Raw genomic sequence first — 20,292 nt, 5'->3', positions numbered from 1 at the left:
CGTCTAGTGGTGGAGTGACCACACGCGGTTCATAAGAAGATTGCGGTTAATAAGAAATCCGATTCAGGTTTGAGGACGGAACCAAATTCGTATCTGTACCAACAACAACAAAAAAATAAATAAGTAAATAAAACCGGAAACTGGAAGAGGGTTGATTGTGTGACGAGTGGTTCTAGAGTTATGGACGGGAATGTGTGCTCAAATTTGGCCTCTTGGTGGCGCTCGAGTGTTTACAGGGCACACCCAAAAACTGCTGAGAAGACTTTTTAACCCATAGTGTGCCAAATTTCATTAAAAAAAGTATTGACTCCCATAGTGTGTAAAACAACAACAACAAAACGTACAATGAACAGCTCTGGTGCTTGGACCCCTAATACTCGAGCTGCTCCAACTGAAACCAAAGAAGCAGTAATTACACATCTAACACACGGACACAGTTATCTTCAGTACGAACGATAACAGGGAGGACCTTGCGACTCCTGATTAGCGAAGATCGAACGCAACGCAGAAATGACGAATAAAACAATCAATTACGTCAAATAAATAAATAAATAAATAATACAACAACAACCAGCAGAGCAGTGGCTTTGCACCTTTAATTAAAACCTGCATAGCAACAAGCAGCTGATTGGACGTCGGGTATCGCGGATCATCGGATATCGTCCCGTATAATTATTCTTGTTTTCTCTCCCTCGATTCTTCCTGTTCTCCTCCAGTTTATGGCCAAACAATGAAAGCGATTGTACACCGATATGTCTTTTTTCTAGTTTTCCTTCACAAATGAATCGACGTTGGTTAGAATTTGTTTTTATTTTATAAGAAGTGTCGGTTGGAAACGGTTTATTTTGTTCTTCTTCTTACCTTTCGTCTAGTTTTCCTTTTTCCGAAGGAAGACATGTTAATCCATGTTAGGTGGAAATTTCTAGATTTTTCCTTCTTTTCTTTAACGTACTGTATTGTTTTCTCTCGTCCTTCGCTGCACTCCCCTTTTTTATTCTCTTCTCTCTCGCTCTCTTAGGGGTCTTAACGATAAAATAAATAAATTCATTAAAAAAAAACAACAAAGAAATCATTATCGTCCTATTTTTTTATTTATTTATTTTTAAATTCTCATGTTCTTTCTTGATGGAGAACATGTTAATCAATGTTGGTTGCTTTTAAAAACAATTATTATTTTCTTCTTCTTTTTTAGGTATTTTTTTTTGTCCTCTAATCCTTTCCTCCACATGGATAACCTTTTTATTTCTCTTCTCTCCCTCTTTTAGAGGTTTTTTAACAATAAATAAATAAATGAATAAATAAATAAGTCCTTATTGTCCTCCAAAAGTGGAGTGGTGGTGGGTTCATATATTAAAATAAATAAATAAATAAAAAATAATAATTTTTTAATTTTTTTTTTTATCTTTCTCGTTTTCCTTCTTACATAGGAACACATTTTTATTCGATGTTTTTATTCTCTCGGGAAGAGACATTTTAATCAGATGATTTCTTTGCTTTTTCAGTGTGTGACGTGTACAAACCCTGATACACTCCTCTCTCTTTCTCTCTGTGTGTGTGTGTGTGTGTGTGTGTGTGTGTGTGAGAAATAATTCAAGGTTGCACTCGTGTCCCTGGAGCTCTCTCTCTCTCTCTCTCTCTCTCTCGCGCTCTCTGTATTCTCATCGTTTTACACCATTAAAAATCTAATTAGTAAAAAGAATAATAATAATAATAATAATAATAAGCTGCATGTTACATAACACAGTGTGTGAATCAGAGCGTGATATAAATAGAGCGCGGTGCGTCAGAGCGGTAAATTAAATTACGCCTGTACAGTAGGAGACACGGCGGGGACAAATACTTTCGCACACGCAGATGAATTCTGCAGTTGTGTGACCGCCGCTTATGACGTAACCTGCTCGGGGGATACGAACGACATGGGAGTGTGTGTGTGTGTGTGAGAGAGAGAGAGAGAGAGAGAGAAAGTCTATTAGTGTTTATTGCCAGGAATTCTTCCACAAAAGACATTCAGTGCGTCTCCAACGCTAAACTCTACAATGTGGAACGCTTCTCACATTCTACTTTTCATACTCCACTGTGAAAAGTGGGCGGAGCCGAGAGAAGGCGCCGCTGCTGCGGTTCAGGTTTCGACAAACTCTTGCATATCCCATAAAAGCTGGCGTGAAACCTGTCTAGAGATCTCGGCTGTGACCTGTGTGTGTGTGTGTGTGTGTGTGTGTGTGTGTGTGTGTGTGGTGCGTACTCTCTTTGCCCTTCTCCTTGTTCCTCAGCATGATGAGCTGCTGCTCCAGCCTCTGTTTCTCCATTTCCTCGTGCCTCTGCTGCTCCAGCTTCCTCTTCTGCTCCAACTCCTGCTGACGCTTCGCTGCCAACAACTCCTGCTGCTGCTGTTCACACACCCACACCCACACACACACACACACACACACACACACAAACATACAAACAAACAAACACACATTCAGCCAGTGGGCAAAGGTTACAAGCTGAAAAAGAGAACATGTCGATCAAGGTACGTCACCCACACACGCACAGACGTCAAACCAGAACTGTTTACACACACACACACACACACACACACACACACACACACACACACACACTAAGTGCAACTCTCACACTTAAACTTACATTCATTCATTTCTAATGATTCGGGATTGCTACAGCAACATATAAGATAAACTGTAAAAAATATTTGAAATAAATACATTATATGAATAATTACGCACTCTGCAGTATGTGTTATTGTGTTATTAAGACACGCCCACTATTACAAGTTACGCCCACAACAAATACCTAAAACGTCCGCCAGGATTACCAACCACGCCCCTTACAAGACACGCCCACTATTACGTTACGCCCACAACAAACACCTAAAACGTCCGTCAGGATTACCAACCACACCCGTTACAAGACACGCCCACTATAACAAGTTACGCCCACAACAAATACCTAAAATATCCGTCAGGATTACCAACCACGCCCCTTACAAGACACGCCCACTATTACAAGTTACGCCCACAACAAACACCTAAAACGTCCGTCAGGATTACAAGCCACGCCCCTTACAAGGCACGCCCATTATTACAAGTTACACCCACAACAAATACCTAAAATGTCTGTCAGGATTACAAACCACACCCCTTACAAGACACGCCCACTATTACGTTACGCCCACAACAAACACCTAAAACGTCGGTCAGGATTACCAACCACACCTGTTACAAGACACGCCCACTATTACAAGTTACGCCCACAACAAATACCTAAAATATCCGTCAGGATTACCAACCATGCCCCTTATAAGACACGCCCACTATTACGTTACGCCCACAACAAACACCTAAAACGTCCGTCAGGATTACAAACCACGCCCCTTACAAGGCACGCCCACTATTACAAGTTACACCCACAACAAATACCTAAAACGTCCGTCAGGATTACAAACCACACCCCTTACAAGGCACGCCCACTATTACAAGTTACACCCACAACAAATACCTAAAACGTCCGTCAGGATTACAAACCACGCCCCTTACAAGGCACGCCCACTATTACAAGTTACGTCCACAACAAATACTTAAAACATCAGTCAGGATGACAAACCACGCCCCTTACAAGACACGCCCACTACAACAAGTTACGCTCAAAACAAACACCTAAAACGTCCGTCAGGATTACAAACCACGCCCCTTACAAGACACGCCCACTACAACAAGTTACGCTCAAAACAAACACCTAAAACGTCCGTCAGGATTACAAACCACGCCCCTTACAAGACACGCCCACTACAACAAGTTACGCTCAAAACAAACACCTAAAACGTCCGTCAGGATTACAAACCACGCCCCTTACAAGACACACCCACTACAACAAGTTACGCTCAAAACAAATACCTAAAACGTCCGTCAGGATTACAAACCACGCCCCTTAGAAGACACGCCCACTATTACAACATCAGCGCCTCTCGTGAGCGTTACGAAGCGGAGTTTCGAGTTCTGCAGGAAGACGCATGCTGGTGTAACACCCCGATGTCAGGGACTGTTCATCTACCTTGAGGTGCTCCTGCAGCTGGACCTCGTGCTGCCGTGTGAGCACCTCGTGTTGTTTCTGGAACTCGGCGAACAGAAGCTGCTTCTGAAGCTCCTGCTGCTGCTTGAGGAGGAGAAGTTCGTGTTGGAGCTGCTGTTCCCTCAGTGCCGGGTCCATCACGCTCAGAGCACTCAGGCGAGGATCCGTACGCAAGTCCACCGGACCTCCAGCGTTTCCTCCTCCTCCTCCACCGCTCTGTTCACTGACACCTCCGGCCACGGGACTCTGCATACCCGAGGGCAGCGAGCTCTTCACCTCCACCACTGAGAGAGCAAGAGAGAGAGAGAGCAAAAAGAAAAAAGAATGAATGGTCACACAACATCTGGGGAAAAAAAAATTCTGATTGGTCGGAAAGTGTTGATTCATTTTCTATAACAGCAGCTCTGACAGTAGCGCAGCGGCACATCACGGGAGTAATCACAAACATGGTGAAGTTTTTCCTCTTAGAAGAAGGTATTTCTTTAACATGTATGGAAGGAGTCTCCAGTGTCAGAGGTACAGCTGTAATCGTTGGTAAACTGCTGTGGTTTAAGAGGAATAAAACACTTCAACACGTGCCGTTACAGGAAATGAATCAACTCTGGGGTGACACCAGTAATCAGTGATGCTATTTACGTCTCGTGAGAGATTCACCTAAATAACCTGTATCTGTATGTGATTCGTCCACTGACACATGGGCTGCCTCCCAAACCACACACTAATACAGGAAGTAATTGCTTACGGCGCACTATTTTCCACACACACACTGTTTAGTGCACTAATATCCCATTTGGAATGGGTTCCCACACGTAGCGTCAGCGATAACGTCAACGTAACGTAAGAAGCGTTCCCGCTGCAAAGCAGCGCATAAATCCCCGCTTCGTTCACTATAATCTCTGGATGAAGTGCGTTCTGACCTCCGTGGTGTTTCCTCGCCTTGCTCACCATCGCGTTCTTCTCACAGTTGAAACAGATCGGTACGACCGGACGTGGCCGGACTCTCTCACTGTTTCGTGGTGTTAAATAATGAATCGGTGAATATCCGCTCTGGTTTGAAACAGCAGCAGGTTATAAAAGACTAGGTCATGAATATTAATGAGAGGCTGCTTTGAATGAATGAATATTCATAACCAGTGGGAGGTTTCGGGGTGGAGAAGGGCAGAGTGAAATATCTCTCTGCGTTCCACAGAAGGCAAATTCCAAAATCGGCGTTTAAAAAACGCTTCGTTTCTGACACGGTTCTACTTTTAAGGCCGCTCGCTAATGCAGTGGATTCGCCCCATTTGGCCACGGCGCGTCCCTGATCCTGGATGAATTAGCGTCTCCGTAGCTCCTCCACCGCTAACCTACTGCCACATCTGGCACTGTCTCAGATGCCCTCCTGCAGCTCCTGCCTGCTTCCTGCTGTCTCTCCTTCTTCATCCATCCGTTCTCCACCATCACGCTGCAGACAGCGCGGGAGAAAACGCCGACGCGCTCCAAAACAAGGCTGGAGATAAATAACGAGGCAGACGCATGCCGGAGCACGGTTCAATCAAAACTCCTCAGACGAATGTGCCGCGAACCCGATAACCTCCGAGAAAGCAATTTATCCGTGAAACACGGCATCGGGAGAGTCACGTCACGCCAATTAGTTCTATCGGGCACAATTCCAGGTGAAAACAACAACCGCGGACAGAGAGGATATGGGCACCTTAGAAAGCGTAGCACTTTAATCAGATATTCGATCCGATGGCATTTCGCAGTTTACGGAGTTACACGGCAGGAATCCGATCTAAGCTGTGAAAGTCAAACGTCGGCTCTCTTGAAGTCCCGGGGTTTGAACTCACGACCTTTCGTTCGTCTGTTTATCGAGTCCGAATACACTTTTGGTTCGTTTGGTTTCACACTGCGCACAATTAAACAAACCAAAAAGAAAAGAAAACAAATGCGTGCCGAGACGATCTCGGACCCGAGTGTGTTCTCACCTGCCTAAAGACCCGCACCGAGGCTAAGAACACGCCAAGGTTCTGTACGAAAATATGTAAAAGCACCGCCAAAAATAAATAAATAAATAAATAAAACCCACCTCAAAAAACACAACTTTAACTACTTAGGTACTTTCCTGCATTTCCTCACAACTTAATGCCAAACAAAGAAGCGTTCGGCTTGCTCGCAAATCAGATTAACCCCCAGCGTCATCAGCCGAGGAGTGCGGGTGTCTGTGGCCCGTGTGCTGGCTCACCGCGGCGAGCTGCTGACGCCAGATCGTACAGATGAGTTTAGCACGGATTTCCCCCGGACACAAGCGCTTAACTATTTACAAACAAGTTTAAAGGACGTAAGTCTATCAGGTAATGAACCCGTCCAAAATCGGTAAATTCCTTACTACGTACAGAAATAAAACCAGAACATACAGTATGAGGACGCTTCCATACTGGGAGAATGAGAACGATTCTATATTAATCGGTCAACAAAAAGTGTCCCGATGTCAAAAGTAAGAAACAAAATGCAATATATAGCAATACAGCTCCAGAAATATTGCCGCCTTGGTAAAAATGTCTCCGCAGTTACATGCTTCAGTTGTGTTCTAGGGGGCCAATAATTATGACTCATACGGTTTTTAAATTTTCTTAGAATAAATTTATTTCAAGGGTTACACTTATCGCATATTTTTAGTATTTAAGATAACCAACAGGTCTTTTTTTGTACCTATATTTTCAAAGGGTGCCAATAATTCTGACTATATTTGGACACTTCTGAAACGTAAGAATTATTCTAAAAAAAAAAACAAACAAACAAAAAAAAACTTTTAAAAAAATATGCCTGAATAAAAACACCAGGATCTTCCTTACAAATGTTGTGTTCAAATGCAGCTCGAATTTGCGATTTCATCTGAGCAAAGTTAACACGCTGCCAGTTAGAGTTTCCAAAACACTGTTGCTAGGCAACCAGGAATTATTTCCAAGTCCAAGTGTGGAAAATAATCCAAAAAATTAATTAAATAAATAAATACATTTATGTGCCTCGAGATGGAACACTGACCTGAAGTCTACGCGTGAAGAGCAACTTGAAGTTCGGTGTTCTCAAACGAGCTAACGGGCGGGAAAACTAGCTAGGAACCGAGACTAGCAAATTAGCTAGCACAGCGAGACTGGAAACCAAACCGGATCCGTTGGGAATAGCAACGTTTCCCCCTCGGAGAAAAGTGCGTGTACGTCTGAAATCCGCACCGTCGGTTTACATACACGCTGGTTTCCAGTTGGCGAAAGCGAGAAACGTCAACATGCCGCCAGTAGCTTGGGGTCTGTCTAATCGGTTATTTAAGGAGGCTCAGCTGACGGTTTGATTGATTTTCACCATCGATGAATTCCTGACCAACGAAAGTTCTTTGATTTCGCTCGGATTCGGAATCACTCGACCGACCAAGCGCACGTAGACGCATGGAACGCGAGAACATATGAAGGTCCAGGTTCCTAGATGTTCTCCCGGCTGAAACTCGACGACGACCACATACCATACCACATTACGTACCATTTAAGGAGGAAAACGTGAAGGGGCCGGTGTTTTTAGTCATTACATTACAGCATGTGGTAGACGCCCTTATCCAGAGCGACTTCCATTTATCTCATTTATACAGCTGAGCAGTTGAGGGTTAAGGGCCTTGCTCAAGGGCCCAACAGTGGCAGCTTGGCAGTGCTGGGATTTGAACTCACGACCTTCTGATCAGAAATCCAACGTCTTCCTAGTCAACCGTGATGTTAAGAATCCGCGTGCTTTCGGTGCTCGTCATGAAACAAGGGGGTAAACTTTAAAAAAAAGTACTTCTTACAATGCAGCTCTTCGTGCAAGATGTAAAAGAGACGAAAGGAAGGAAAGGACAAACGCTGAGCGAAGGATGTGTGCGCGCGAGACGGCCGGGTACGAGCAAGTCTGCGACGAGGCTATTTCCTCAGCTCAATAGTCTTTGTACCGAGAGAAGAGAATCCAGTTAGAGCCTCCTTCGCACGTCGAAATGAAACGGCAGCATCGCTGCGGCATCCTCCTACACAGTCAGTTACAGGAATCCCCCTCATATCGCTGCGCTGATGAGAGTCATTCCCCCGAAACGGGATTCCCTCTGAGGCTGCCGTATCCGCTTTATTGACTTCTGGCTTCCTCGGTGCGGTCCTTTACGACGTTATGGGAATAAACCTTTTAAAGGGGGAACTGGAAGACGCCGGAAGGGGCAAGAGCCATCTTAGCAAATTAGCAGGAGAGAAGATGCAGGTTTACTACAAGACCAGAAGAGAGAGAAAGAGAGAAATGTGAAGAGATGGCGTGCGATAGAGACGGATGGTGAGAGGGTTTTTTTTTTTTTTTTTTTTGCAGTTTTGCAACCAACAGAAGACAAAAATAGCAGAGGGAAGGCAGGAAGCAGTGTGAAGCAGTTCCTCATTACAGATACATGAAGGGATTTCGAGAGCTTTCGGAGAAAGATGATCGGAAGGGAGACGAAAAAGGGACAGATTTGTGAACAAACTAGCCAACTAGAGTGGAATCGATAAAAACAGGGGACACGACTGCAGCTTGGATTAAGTCATCGGATTAGGTCCGAGTGCTAAGATTACTGTAATCACCCACAAAGACCGAGTGCTAAAAATAACCGCACTGTCATTCCAGCCTTCCCCCGACCCCCTCCATCTCTCTGAGCTCGTCACTGTTTGGCAAATCTCGTTCTGAGACTCCTAATGCACCATTTTGTTGGAGATCTGCTGGTGTTTCCCTATCATAGCTCCCCGCAGCACACACATTTTAGCACTTTCTTTGCACGGATGCGTCTCATTCGACTCTTAATGAGGTTAAAATGGGCGCGTTACAGCAGGGGAAAGTGTGCAAATGCGCAATGCAGGTGGACCAACGGAGCAATAAGGGGAACCACGGACTTACAGGCTTGTTCTAGATTCCAGTTCATGATGGTTTCAACGTTTCAATGAAAACCGCTTTTCAAGGCCAAACTCGAGAAGCTCTCGATGTCCGTAAAGGGCGTTTTCTTTTTCTGCTGCATGTTCAAAAACAAGAGCGAAACAAGTACCGAGTGGACCTGGGTTTCCAACGGCCTAATCGACTGGAAAACAACCAACTGCTAACAAAGCCAACCGACTGAAACTGTAGTACCGCTTGATCAGAAAATGAACAAAAGTACATCTGTTCGTTTTGGCTACGTGTGTCATAGCAGCACTGCTGGCGCTTTTTGTGACAATGAACGTAAAATTTGACAATAATAAAAAATGTAGGTACGTTGTTGTTTTCACCCAAACTGCAACAACGACTCGATTATTTCCTGTTGGTATTTATGGTGGTGTTGTGTGGTGTGGTACACAAGAAATTTTAATCCTAGAACCCTACTTGGTGCCTGAGTTTGTGTCCCTATAACAGACGGTTCCTCTCTCTGGTTCCCAAGTGGATCCCTTTGAGACAACTAGGAACCATTGACTTTTTTCTAAGAGAGTACACATGACCAATCAGGTCCAAACCAGGCAGATAGTAGGTCCCTTGGCTGTTGATCTCGAGCAGGTACCAAAAACCATGCAACTTAATACAGGACAGGAGACTGATGTCGAAGGCCCAAAAAAAAAAGAATCCAGCTATGTGGTGCCAAAGGTTCTGGACAAATGATGTCAATGACAGCTGCGTTTTCCACACCGCAAGCCATTGATAAACACCATTGATTAAGTGTCAATCAAAAGCGGTTTCGCCTGGGGAAATGTGTTCATCATGCTGTGAGAAAGATGGTGAGACATAGCCAGAGAAGTTGACAGCAATCCACTGAGAGAGAGAAAGAGAGCGAGAGAGCGAGGGGGGGGGGGGGGGCAAGTTACAGTTTTGCAAACAGGGAAGATAAAAATAGTACTGGAAAGCAGGCGAAGTAAAAAGAACTACCTCATCATTACAGCTAAATAAAGGGACTGTGAGAGATCTCTTGGTCTTTCTTCCTTTCTTCCCTTTTTTAACGCCATGCCAGCGTCTATGGCTCTATTCATGGCGAGAGCCGGATTAGTTATTCACGAGTAAAACACTAAGTTTGGATTTGTTCATTACCAGAGAACCCAGCAGAAAATAATACTAAAATTCTTTGATTCCAGAGATGACAATTTGTTTAAAATCTTCACGATGGTCGGGTGATCGGTTTTGATAGACCCCGGTGCTTCCAGACATGACTCGGAATCAGTTATCATTAAAAAGGATTTCTGTGGAACAGTCTCAATGAATCTCAGTGCTGGTAATAAAGCCTTGGCCTCTGCAGTAAAAACCGAACGTTGGTCGGGGATGCGTATGCCTTGACACGGTGGAGAGATCTCTTGGTAGGAACTGAGAAAGTGGCAGGTCCCGATGGGAAGGTGAGGTAGTAGAAGGTGTGGAGGGGGCAGATTCTTAGATAAACTAACCAGCTTGTTGTAATCAGTAAAAGAACAGATGCAACCAGAGCCTGGAGTAAGTCCTCATCAGATTAGATCTGATTACTGAGATTACTGTAATCACCCACCGTCAAGGAGCCCTAAAAATAGCTGTGATCTTGTCCGGTCCGGCCTCCACCGACTCCATCCGTCTTACTGAGCATATGCACGTAAGGCGATCTCGCAAATCAAACAATCTGAGCCTATTGTGCAGCACTTTCGAGGAACCGAGCAAACAGAAAGTATGTTTTCACCTCGTTTCCCAAGGTACTAACGATGGTCTTGAAGATCCGATTATGAACCGCGATTACAATTATGTTCCTCTAAAGGAAGAGGTTCCTTTGAGAGTACCCCACCTGTGACAAGGATCTGTACCTTTCCAAAAGTCTTGGACTAGCCTGGGTTCCTAGAACAAGACATCTGGGGCAAGAACCTACAGTATGTAAAAACCCTAGAACAGAGGCTTCCAAGTGGAAGTAGAATCAACGTCTTGAGGTACTACTATACTAGATCGCCGACAACGCCATTACCCAAGCTTAATCAAGGTAATTCTTTCGGATGAAAACTGGTTGTCGGGGAATCAAATTGCAGTCACTTTCTAACAACCTATATGCATCTCAGAGGATCGCATCCCATTTTTTTCCAGCAGGCCCCATCCCGAAAGCATCCGCCTGACCAAACTGGCCTGCAAAGACTGGGCTGGGTTAATTTGTGAACGCCGAAAAAGTCCTGAATCTACAGACCGTGGCGAGGAAGAACTCCCTGAGACGACATGAGGACGAAACCTTGACTCCAAAGGAATCCCGTCCTCTTCTGAGTGACATCGGATAGTGCAATTGTTCAATAGTAAATCATTACAGTATATATATACACGGGTGTAGAATTGTAAAGACAAACAGTATCGAGTATGTTCAGGGATGCTTAGAACAAAATGCTTCGATTGGGGATGAAAGTCCTGGGTTAAGCAACAAAACCTTAGGAGTCTTTAGGATTACAGCAGCAGGTACATGCTCAAGACACTTGCCTTTGACTAGCTTGATTCTTATCTGGACAAAATAAAAGATTCATCCACAGCTACATGAGCTGTAAACATGCCTACTTGCCTCTTACAGAGGAAGTGGTTGCCGGGGAAAGATGTCTAGGGGGAAGTCCAATGTTGAACCCTACAAGAGAGGGTTTCCCTTTAACCCTATTTTCACTCTAGCATGGCAAGGCCAGAAAAGCAAGTTTGGAGTAGATGTAATAAATAGGGATTAGTTTGAAAGACGCCGGCGGGTTCCTTTAAGCACGAAACCAGAGAGTTCAACCCCCAGGACCGGCCAAAAACCCGAAGTTTGGACTTGCTTCCTCGAGGCCGACCCGGCATCATTCTGTGATTGAGAAGAACATTCTCTGTAGAGATATTCTACACAATAAAGGCTCTGTGAGAGCGCCAGAGAACTTATATTCACAACAACTCATCACTGAAAGTAGCGAGCTGCTGCCAGACAGTCGCTGGAAAGAGCAGAAGGGCAAGCGGCCAAGAGGAGTGAATGAGATTAAAGCCCGATCTCGAGGAAACCGGAATCACACCCGGCGTCTTTATGCTGGACTCAGAACAACCACCTGCCCAGAACGGCTGTTCTGCTTACTTTAAAAACGTCACCCATACGAATGACTTAAAATATCAAAGCTTGTGAATATTAATGAGTCTATAATGTAACACGAGACAGACGCAGTAAGAGATCGTTAGCATTCGACGGTGAAAATCACAAGAACGGGAAATAATACCGTATTATAATTATAAATATTACTGTTTTGCTCATTTACCCGTAATAATTTATATTGTTGCTGACGTTCAGCTTGATTTGACATTTTTTACTCAACTAAACATCCACCAACATTCATGCATATTCATATATTGAAATTTCACTTCAAACACCCATTCTCCCAACTTTTTTCTTTTTTTTTAATGTACCAGTAAATGTTTGTACGGCAACCTTGACTGTTAGAAAAGTGCTACAAGCATGCTAATATTTATTTATCGTTTTTATCATTTTAAAAATGATTTTAAAAATAATATGTATATAAAAAAAATTGTATACAACAACAAACAAATTATTTAAACAATTTGAATATTAAAAAAAAAAAAAAAAAAACATTATTAATGGAACCTAAATCTCTCATTCCACGGCAACTGCCAGTGCTTAAATGTTATTATTATATTATCTTTAAAGAATGACACGTTGTGCTTTTTATCCGTTTACAGCTACGTTTAACGTTAACTGGACTGTCGGACGAACATGTTACGTTATAGCCGTTACAAACGGTCCTTCCCTCACAACCCTCTCTTTTTTTTTCTCCTTCGAAGCGTTAAAAAAAAAAAATTCTTACTGGAGATTCTGGAAAACTTACAGCTTTACCTCTGACACTGGAGACTCCTTCCGTAAAATGTTAAATAAACGTCTCATTACGGAAAACCGTTCCGTAATGTTTATGCGGAGCGTTTAAAAAGAAAACGTGAACGAGCTGTTAGCTGTCGCTATAGAAACGACGGCGTATTAGAACGAGCGCGTTCGCGAGGTGCGGCCGCACCGTCGTCCGAGCTGCCGTTCTAGAAAATTAATCAACGCCCCCCCCCCCCCCCCCCCCCCGAAGCAAACATTCGAACGTGGACGTTAACGCGTGAGATTTGGAACGGTATCGCGACGAACGCTGAAGTCGGTTCCGACTGCCAGCAGCGGCGAGCTAAGCGCGAATACCAATGACTTTTCCCTGTGGAAATCTCTCGGCGAGCCTGCCAAGCGCTCAGCGTGGAATTTTTCTCTCGCATTCAGGTCAAAAACTAAACACACTGACCGCAGCCGGGGGAAAGAAAAGCAAAGCCTCGAGAGGTAGCGTGTACTTATCAAAATGGCCGCCCCGTCTCATGTCTTCCCGGGGCCAGGGGCAGGGATTGGGGTTGGGGGGAAGGGAGCTCCTCGTTGGTTTACGTTTTTTTGGACTTATTTTCTCACAACTTTCTCTCTTTTTCTTTGGACTTTCTTTTATTCGTCCTCCATCTACACGTCCGTCGTCCGCTCCGTCCCCACCTCTGGACTCCCTCGGGGAGATTAAAGACGAGCCGTGACAGAACCCGGAGTGTGCCTGTGAAAAAGTGGGTTATAAATAAGCCAGGATTAATAATGCACCGGGAGCGGTGGGGGAAGGGGAGGAGAGCGAGGGCTCTGGGGTTCGCACTGCGCTTTTAAAAGCGCTTCTATTTTCAGCTCCTCTGCGTTTTTTCTTCTTCTTTCTCTACACTGTAGCTTAGAGCGTCTCTCTTTCTCTTACACACACACACACACACACACACAGCACGCTCGAGTTTTTTCCCTTTCTCTCGCTCGGGCTCTGTGCTGCGGATGGTGGAACGGAGACCGAGCTCCTGCAGAGAGACGGCCTTTGAAGTGAAAAAGATGGAGGAATACATCCTGATGGGAAGTGCAGCGGTGCGGCAGTGGCCTGTCTCACTGCTCCGACTCTACGCCGGGATCTGACAAGTCCCTGCTGCAGGGAGATTCCTTTACACGGTGACAGCAGCGGCAGAACATCACCCGGATAATTGGACAGCGGAGTTCAGGAACTAAAGTTGTTCGCTCGGTGCGATGAAGCGGAGTTACTCGTTCCACCTCGGAGTCGATTGTCTCGCGATAAGACGTCGGAAAGCCGAGCGCTGACACTGGAGACTCCTTCCGTGAATGTTGAACGGACGTCTCTGTACATGGCAACAACTACACGCGGTTTTTAATCCGGTTTATGCGGAGCGTCCGCCGTGGGAGTCCCCGTGAAAGCGCTGTTGCTATAGAAACGATAAAGTATCAGAGCGCGTTAAAATAAACCTGCGCCACAGTCAGAGCTGCTGTTATAGAGAACTAATCAACAACCTTCTGACCAATCAGAATCCAACATCACCGTGACAGAACTAATGTTTAGTGAAAGCACATTGAGAACACACACACACACACACACACACACACACACACACACACACATACAACAATGGTCACCATTAAGGGGTTAAAATGGCACATCTGAAGTCCTGAAGAGTGTGTGTGTGTGTGTGTGTGTGTGTGTGTGTGTTGGCGTTAGCAGGTACTTTAGATAAACCGTGTGTAAGAACAGATTAGAAACACAACGATCTAATCACCGCTTGTCAACAGTAAAGCAGTGTGAGTGTGTGTGAGTGTGTATGAGAGTCTGAGTGTGTGTGAGTGCGCATGATTGTGTGAGTGTGTGCAAGCGTGTATGAGAGTGTGACAGAATGTGTGTGTGTGTGTGTATGAGAGTGTGTCAGAATGTGTGTGTGTGTGTATGAGAGTGTGTCAGAATGTGTGTGTGTGTATGAGAGTGTGTCAGAATGTGTGTGTGTGTATGAGAGTGTGTCAGAATGTGTGTGAGTGTATGAGAGTGTGTCAGAATGTGTGTGTGTGTATGAGAGTGTGTCAGAATGTGTGTGAGTGTATGAGAGTGTGACAGAATGTGTGTGTGTGTATGAGAGTGTGTCAGAATGTGTGTGTGTGTATGAGAGTGTGACAGAATGTGTGTGAGTGTATGAGAGTGTGTCAGAATGTGTGTGTGTGTATGAGAGTGTGTCAGAATGTGTGTGAGTGTATGAGAGTGTGTCAGAATGTGTGTGTGTGTATGAGAGTGTGACAGAATGTGTGTGAGTGTATGAGAGTGTGTCAGAATGTGTGTGTGTGTATGAGAGTGTGACAGAATGTGTGTGAGTGTATGAGAGTGTGTCAGAATGTGTGTGTGTGTATGAGAGTGTGACAGAATGTGTGTGAGTGTATGAGAGTGTGAGAATGTGAGTGTGTGTGTGTATGAGAGTGTGAGTGTGTGTGAGAGTGTATGAGAGTGTGACAGAATGTGTGTGAGTGTATGAGTGTGTATGAGAGTGTGTATGAGAGGGTATGAGAGTGTGTGTATGAGAGTGTGTATGAGAGTGTGTGTATGAGAGTGTGTATGAGAGTGTGTGTATGAGAGTGTGTATGAGAGTGTGTGTATGAGAGTGTGTATGAGAGTGTGTGTATGAGAGAGTGTATGAGAGTGTGAGTGTGTGTGAGAGTGTATGAGAGTGTGACAGAATGTATGTGAGTGTATGAGTGTGTATGAGAGTGTGTATGAGAGTGTGTATGAGAGTGTGTGTATGAGAGTGTGTATGAGAGTGTATGAGAGTGCGAATGTGTGTGTACTCATGTCAAGTGTTCCTGTTTCTGTGCTCTCTTTCTCTTTTTGTCTCTCTCTCTCTTTCTGTCTCCTGCTCATGTTCAGTCTCTCCGTCTCTCTCACTCTCCGTCTCTCTCGCTGTCCCTTTCTTTCTGTTCCTCTCTCCGTCTCTCTCTCGCTGTTTCTCTCTTTTACAGTCTTTCTCTCAGTCTCTCTTTGGGCCTCTCTCACTTTCTCTGTTTCTCTCTTTTTCTATGTCTCTCTCTCTCTCCCTTACTGTCTTTCTCTCCATCTCTCATTGTCTCTCTCTCTCTCTCCCTCGGTCTGTCTCTTCTTTCTGTCTCTCTCTCTCTCTCTGTTTCTCTCTTTTTCCATGTCTGTCTCACCATCTCTCTTCGTCTCTCTCTCCCTCGGTCTGTCTCTTCTTTCTGTCTCTCTCTCTCTGTTTCTCTCTTTTACAGTCTCTCTCTCAGTCTCTCACTCTCACACACAGATTACATAAGTGACTCTAAATTACTGTGCCGAGAAACGGACAGAGAAGTAGAAACAGAGCATCAGTGAGAGAGTGAGAGAGAGACTGACAGGCAGAGCGGGAGAGACAGGCAGAGAGAGAGAGAGAGAGAGAGAGAGAGAGACAGAGAGAGACAGACGGGTGAAACTTGAAGGACGGTCCTTTGGGGTTGCGTGAACTGTTCAGGGTGTTAGACTTGAGATCGACGCTATGAATCATGGGATACATTCCTCCAGCTCAGATACAGAGCAGAGCTGAAGGTGCAGTGTGTGATAAATCACACACACTCACACACACACACACACACACACACACACACACACACACACACACACACACACGGAGGACTCAAGCACACCACAATCCTAATGTGAAATGAACAAACACTGAATGCTTTATATAACCTGCTGGCAGGAGAGCAAAGCGTGCGCACACACACACACACACACACACACACACACACACACACACACACAGGTTCCTGTGCTCTATAAACAGCACTAATGCCTTATGTAGGGCTGCACCATACTAGAAAAGATCACCGTGATCGTTTATTTATTTATTTGTTGAAGTTTTTCTTTTCATTCCGGAATCCTTCGGCCAAAACCGGACCACTGTCAGTGACGTACATCTGCACGCGACTGTTTCTCCAGCTAGACGTACACACAATCAGACTCTGAACGACGAGGTTTATTTACATTCAGAGCTCAGAGTCGACGGCGTCTGAACTGGAAAACTGTAATTACGCTAAAGCGATGATTTATTGCGTGGCCCTGGAGCAGTCCTGCGCTGTTATATCGTTAAGCCTGTCAGGCTCGTTTGACAATTATGAACAGATCTTTCACCAATTAATGTCTGTCTGCACGTCCTCCGCCTATGAAAGACAGAGATCGATGTGCGTGACGGAGGAAAAATGCCCACGAAGCTCCTCCAGGCTCCCCGGAGACGCATTTAGTAGTTTGGTTTTCCAGCTTTTCCGCCCTTCCCCCTGCTTCGGATATATATTTTTTTTCTTTTTTTTTCTTTTAAACGGGGCTGTTTTGCAGAAAGCCGAGCTTACGTCATGGTTATTTTCTTCTACACCAGCTCTGGTGGGGACGAGAGAGAGAGAGAGAGAGAGAGAGAGAGAGAATATTGCATGAATATTGTTTTCCAGAAATAGCACATAGCAACGCGCGCTAGGCCGCCCTGTCAAATCTGCTCTGCGTCCTCGTCTTGTTAGCGGAGAGGAGAGAGGATGTGGGTGGAGAGAGGGAGAGCGCGAGAGAGAGATGGGCGTGCGAGATAGAGAAGACAGGGTGAAGGATGGAGGAGACGGTTGTGAGGATCAACAGGTTGGCGTGGGATATCTGCGTAACATTTAGGCTCGCTTCTGGAGCTAATCAGAGAGCAGCTGCGGGGGAAATGGCGTGATTTATGAGGCTCGGGAAGCTCCAAAGGGGGAAGATCCCCGCTCTGGCAGAACGCACGTCTGTGGAAACCCGGAATAAATTAATAATAAATTAATAATAAAGCAAGAATAAAGCAAGCGAGGGGAATCAGCTGAATAATAGTAATAATAATAATAATAATAATAATAATAATAAGTGCTATTACTTTATATTACAATATAAAGGTTTAATCTGTGATGTATTTTTTTTTGGAAGTTAGCTGAAGCCGCTCTGATACTTAAAATGCAATCAAATAAGCCCCGCCCTTCAGTTCACTTCCAAAACCACGCCCACATAACACACGGCAGAGCTTTCAGACGCGATTACACATCCTTGTGCATGTTTTCTGTTTACAGCCACCGAGACTATCGTCGCTCCTCCGAGTAGATATTTGATATATTTATTTTATACACAGCCTCAGGTGATGTTCGTTTTCCATGTACGTGCGCGACACACCAAGCAGCGTTCGAACTGAGACTTCGTCAATGTTATGCCAAATGAGGTATTACGCAGTGAAGCGATTGGCTCGAGCGAATCCTCGGACCAATCCTGCGGCGGGTGTTTGACGCGCGGTCCCCGTTTAAAATGGAATCATCTTATCCTGTCATGTGCGTCGTCTCATTAAACGTGTATGGAGACATTACGGGAATAAATAAAGCTTGGAGGGAAGTAGCAGAGACTGTTGGTGTCTCTGGTGAGTGTATGCAGCTAGTACAGTTAGCTTATTTCACTAATCTTATATCTGAGAAGGAAAGTAGTACGAAGCTGAGCACCTAACCTTAATCAAATGGTCCTGTAACTAGCTTTAGAGCAGGGGTGTCCAGTCTTATCCGGAAAGGGCCGGTGTGGGTGCAGGTTTTCATTCCAACCAAGCAGGAGCCACACCTGAAAGCCAAGATCAACTGATTAAACAGCGGGAATCAGAGGCGGCTCCTGCTTGGGTGGAAGAGTTCATAGTGTATAGTTCATAATGTATAGTTTATAGTGTATAGATCATAATGCATAGTGTATAGTTCATAGTGTATAGTTTATAGTGTATAGTTTATAGTTCATAATGTATAGTTTATAGTGTATAGCTCATAATGCATAGTGTATAGTTCATAGTGTATAGTTTATAGTGTATAGTTTATAGTTCATAATGTATAGTTTATAGTGTATAGCTCATAATGCATAGTGTATAGTTCATAGTGTATAGTTTATAGTGTATAGTTTATAGTTCATAATGTATAGTTTATAGTGTATAGCTCATAATGCATAGTGTATAGTTCATAGTGTATAGTATATAGTGTATAGATCATAATGCATAGTGTATAGTTCATAGTGTATAGTATATAGTGTATAGATCATAATGCATAGTGTATAGTTTATAGTGTATAGTTCATAGTGTATAGTTTATAGTTTATAGTGTATAGTTTATAATGTATGGTGTATAGTTCATAGTGTATAGTTTATAGTGTATAGTTCATAATGTGTAGTATATAGTACATAGTTCATATAGTTCTTAATGTATAGATTATTGTGTATAGTTCATAATGTATAGTTTATAGTGTATAGTTCATAGTGTATAGTTCATAATGTATGGTGTATAGTTCATAGTGTATAGTTTATAGTGTATAGTTTATAGTGTATAGTTTATAATGTATGGTGTATAGTTCATAGTGTATAGTTTATAGTGTATAGTTCATAATGTATAGTATATAGTACATAGTTCATATAGTTCATAATGTATAGATTATTGTGTATAGTTCATAATGTATAGTTTATAGCGTATAGTATATAGTTCATAATGTATAGATTATAGTATATACTTTACAGTGTATAGTTCATAATGTAGTTTATAGTGTATAGTTCATAGTGTATAGTTCATTATGTATCGTTTATAATGTATAGTTTATAGTGGATAGATCATAATGCATAGTGTATAGTTTATAGTTCATAATGTATAGTGTATAATTCATAGTGTAGAGTTCATAGTGTATAGTATATTGTTCATAGTGTAGAGTTCATAGTGTATAGTATATTGTTCATAGTGTATAGTGTAGAGTTCATAGTGTATAGTATATAGTTCATAGTGGACAGTGTATAGTGTCTAATTCATAATGTATAGTTCATAATGTATAATGTATAGTTCACAGTATATAGTTCATAACGTATAATAAGTAGTTCATAGTTCATAATGTGTAGTACAGAGTTCATAGTTTATAACTCACAATGTGTAGTGTATATTTCATAGTTTATATGGAACCTTCAAGAACCCATGAAGGAACCTTCGATGCGGCTGTTTGGCTAAGCAAGATCACATGATGCAGTTTATCCAACATGTTAATCATCCTTTATATGATAAGCGCATGAGCCACGGCGCCATGGCCCATAAAACTCTCACATCCCATAATATCCCCCCCTTCCCCTCCAGAACAGTGACCCATTCAGAACACATGGTGTCCAGAAGTGTGGCCGTGTGGAGAATTTTTTTTGAGCGCTTTCCCTTCAGGCTTCGACTCTCCTGCATCCACCTTTCATGCGTGGATTTAAAAGAAAAAAAAAAAAGGAAGAAGAAGGAAAAGAAGAAGAAGAAAGTGAGCGCGCAGCATAAACACGGAGACGCTGGAGCGTGGTGGCCGAGCCGCGGGCTGAGAGCGCACCACTGTTTATGTGTTCTATAAATGCACCGGCA

The 20,292-nt window shown here is 43.7% G+C and overlaps 1 protein-coding gene across 6 annotated transcripts in view; it reads right to left on the bottom strand.

The window, feature by feature from the left end:
• The window catches only part of hdac5 (histone deacetylase 5), a 99,775-nt gene that overhangs the window by 35,671 nt on the left and 43,812 nt on the right, over positions 1-20,292 (bottom strand). For 3 of the 6 annotated variants that reach the window (XM_053613271.1, XM_053613267.1, XM_053613268.1), the window contains 2 exons: positions 4,054-4,355; positions 2,243-2,387 (listed from right to left, as the gene is read on the bottom strand). In XM_053613271.1, coding sequence (XP_053469246.1) covers positions 2,243-2,387; positions 4,054-4,355 — 447 coding nt within the window. Of the gene's footprint in view, positions 1-2,242; positions 2,388-4,053; positions 4,356-7,095; positions 7,113-18,396; positions 19,086-20,292 lie in introns of those variants that run through there. The other 3 variants (XM_053613272.1, XM_053613273.1, XM_053613270.1) reach the window with 3 other exon arrangements.

The sequence above is a fragment of the Ictalurus furcatus genome, chromosome 24, assembly GCF_023375685.1.
Source record: "Ictalurus furcatus strain D&B chromosome 24, Billie_1.0, whole genome shotgun sequence".
Classification (NCBI taxonomy): Eukaryota; Metazoa; Chordata; class Actinopteri; order Siluriformes; family Ictaluridae; genus Ictalurus; species Ictalurus furcatus.
Note: the sequence above shows the minus strand (reverse complement) of the source record. Positions and strands in the feature narration are given on the sequence as shown.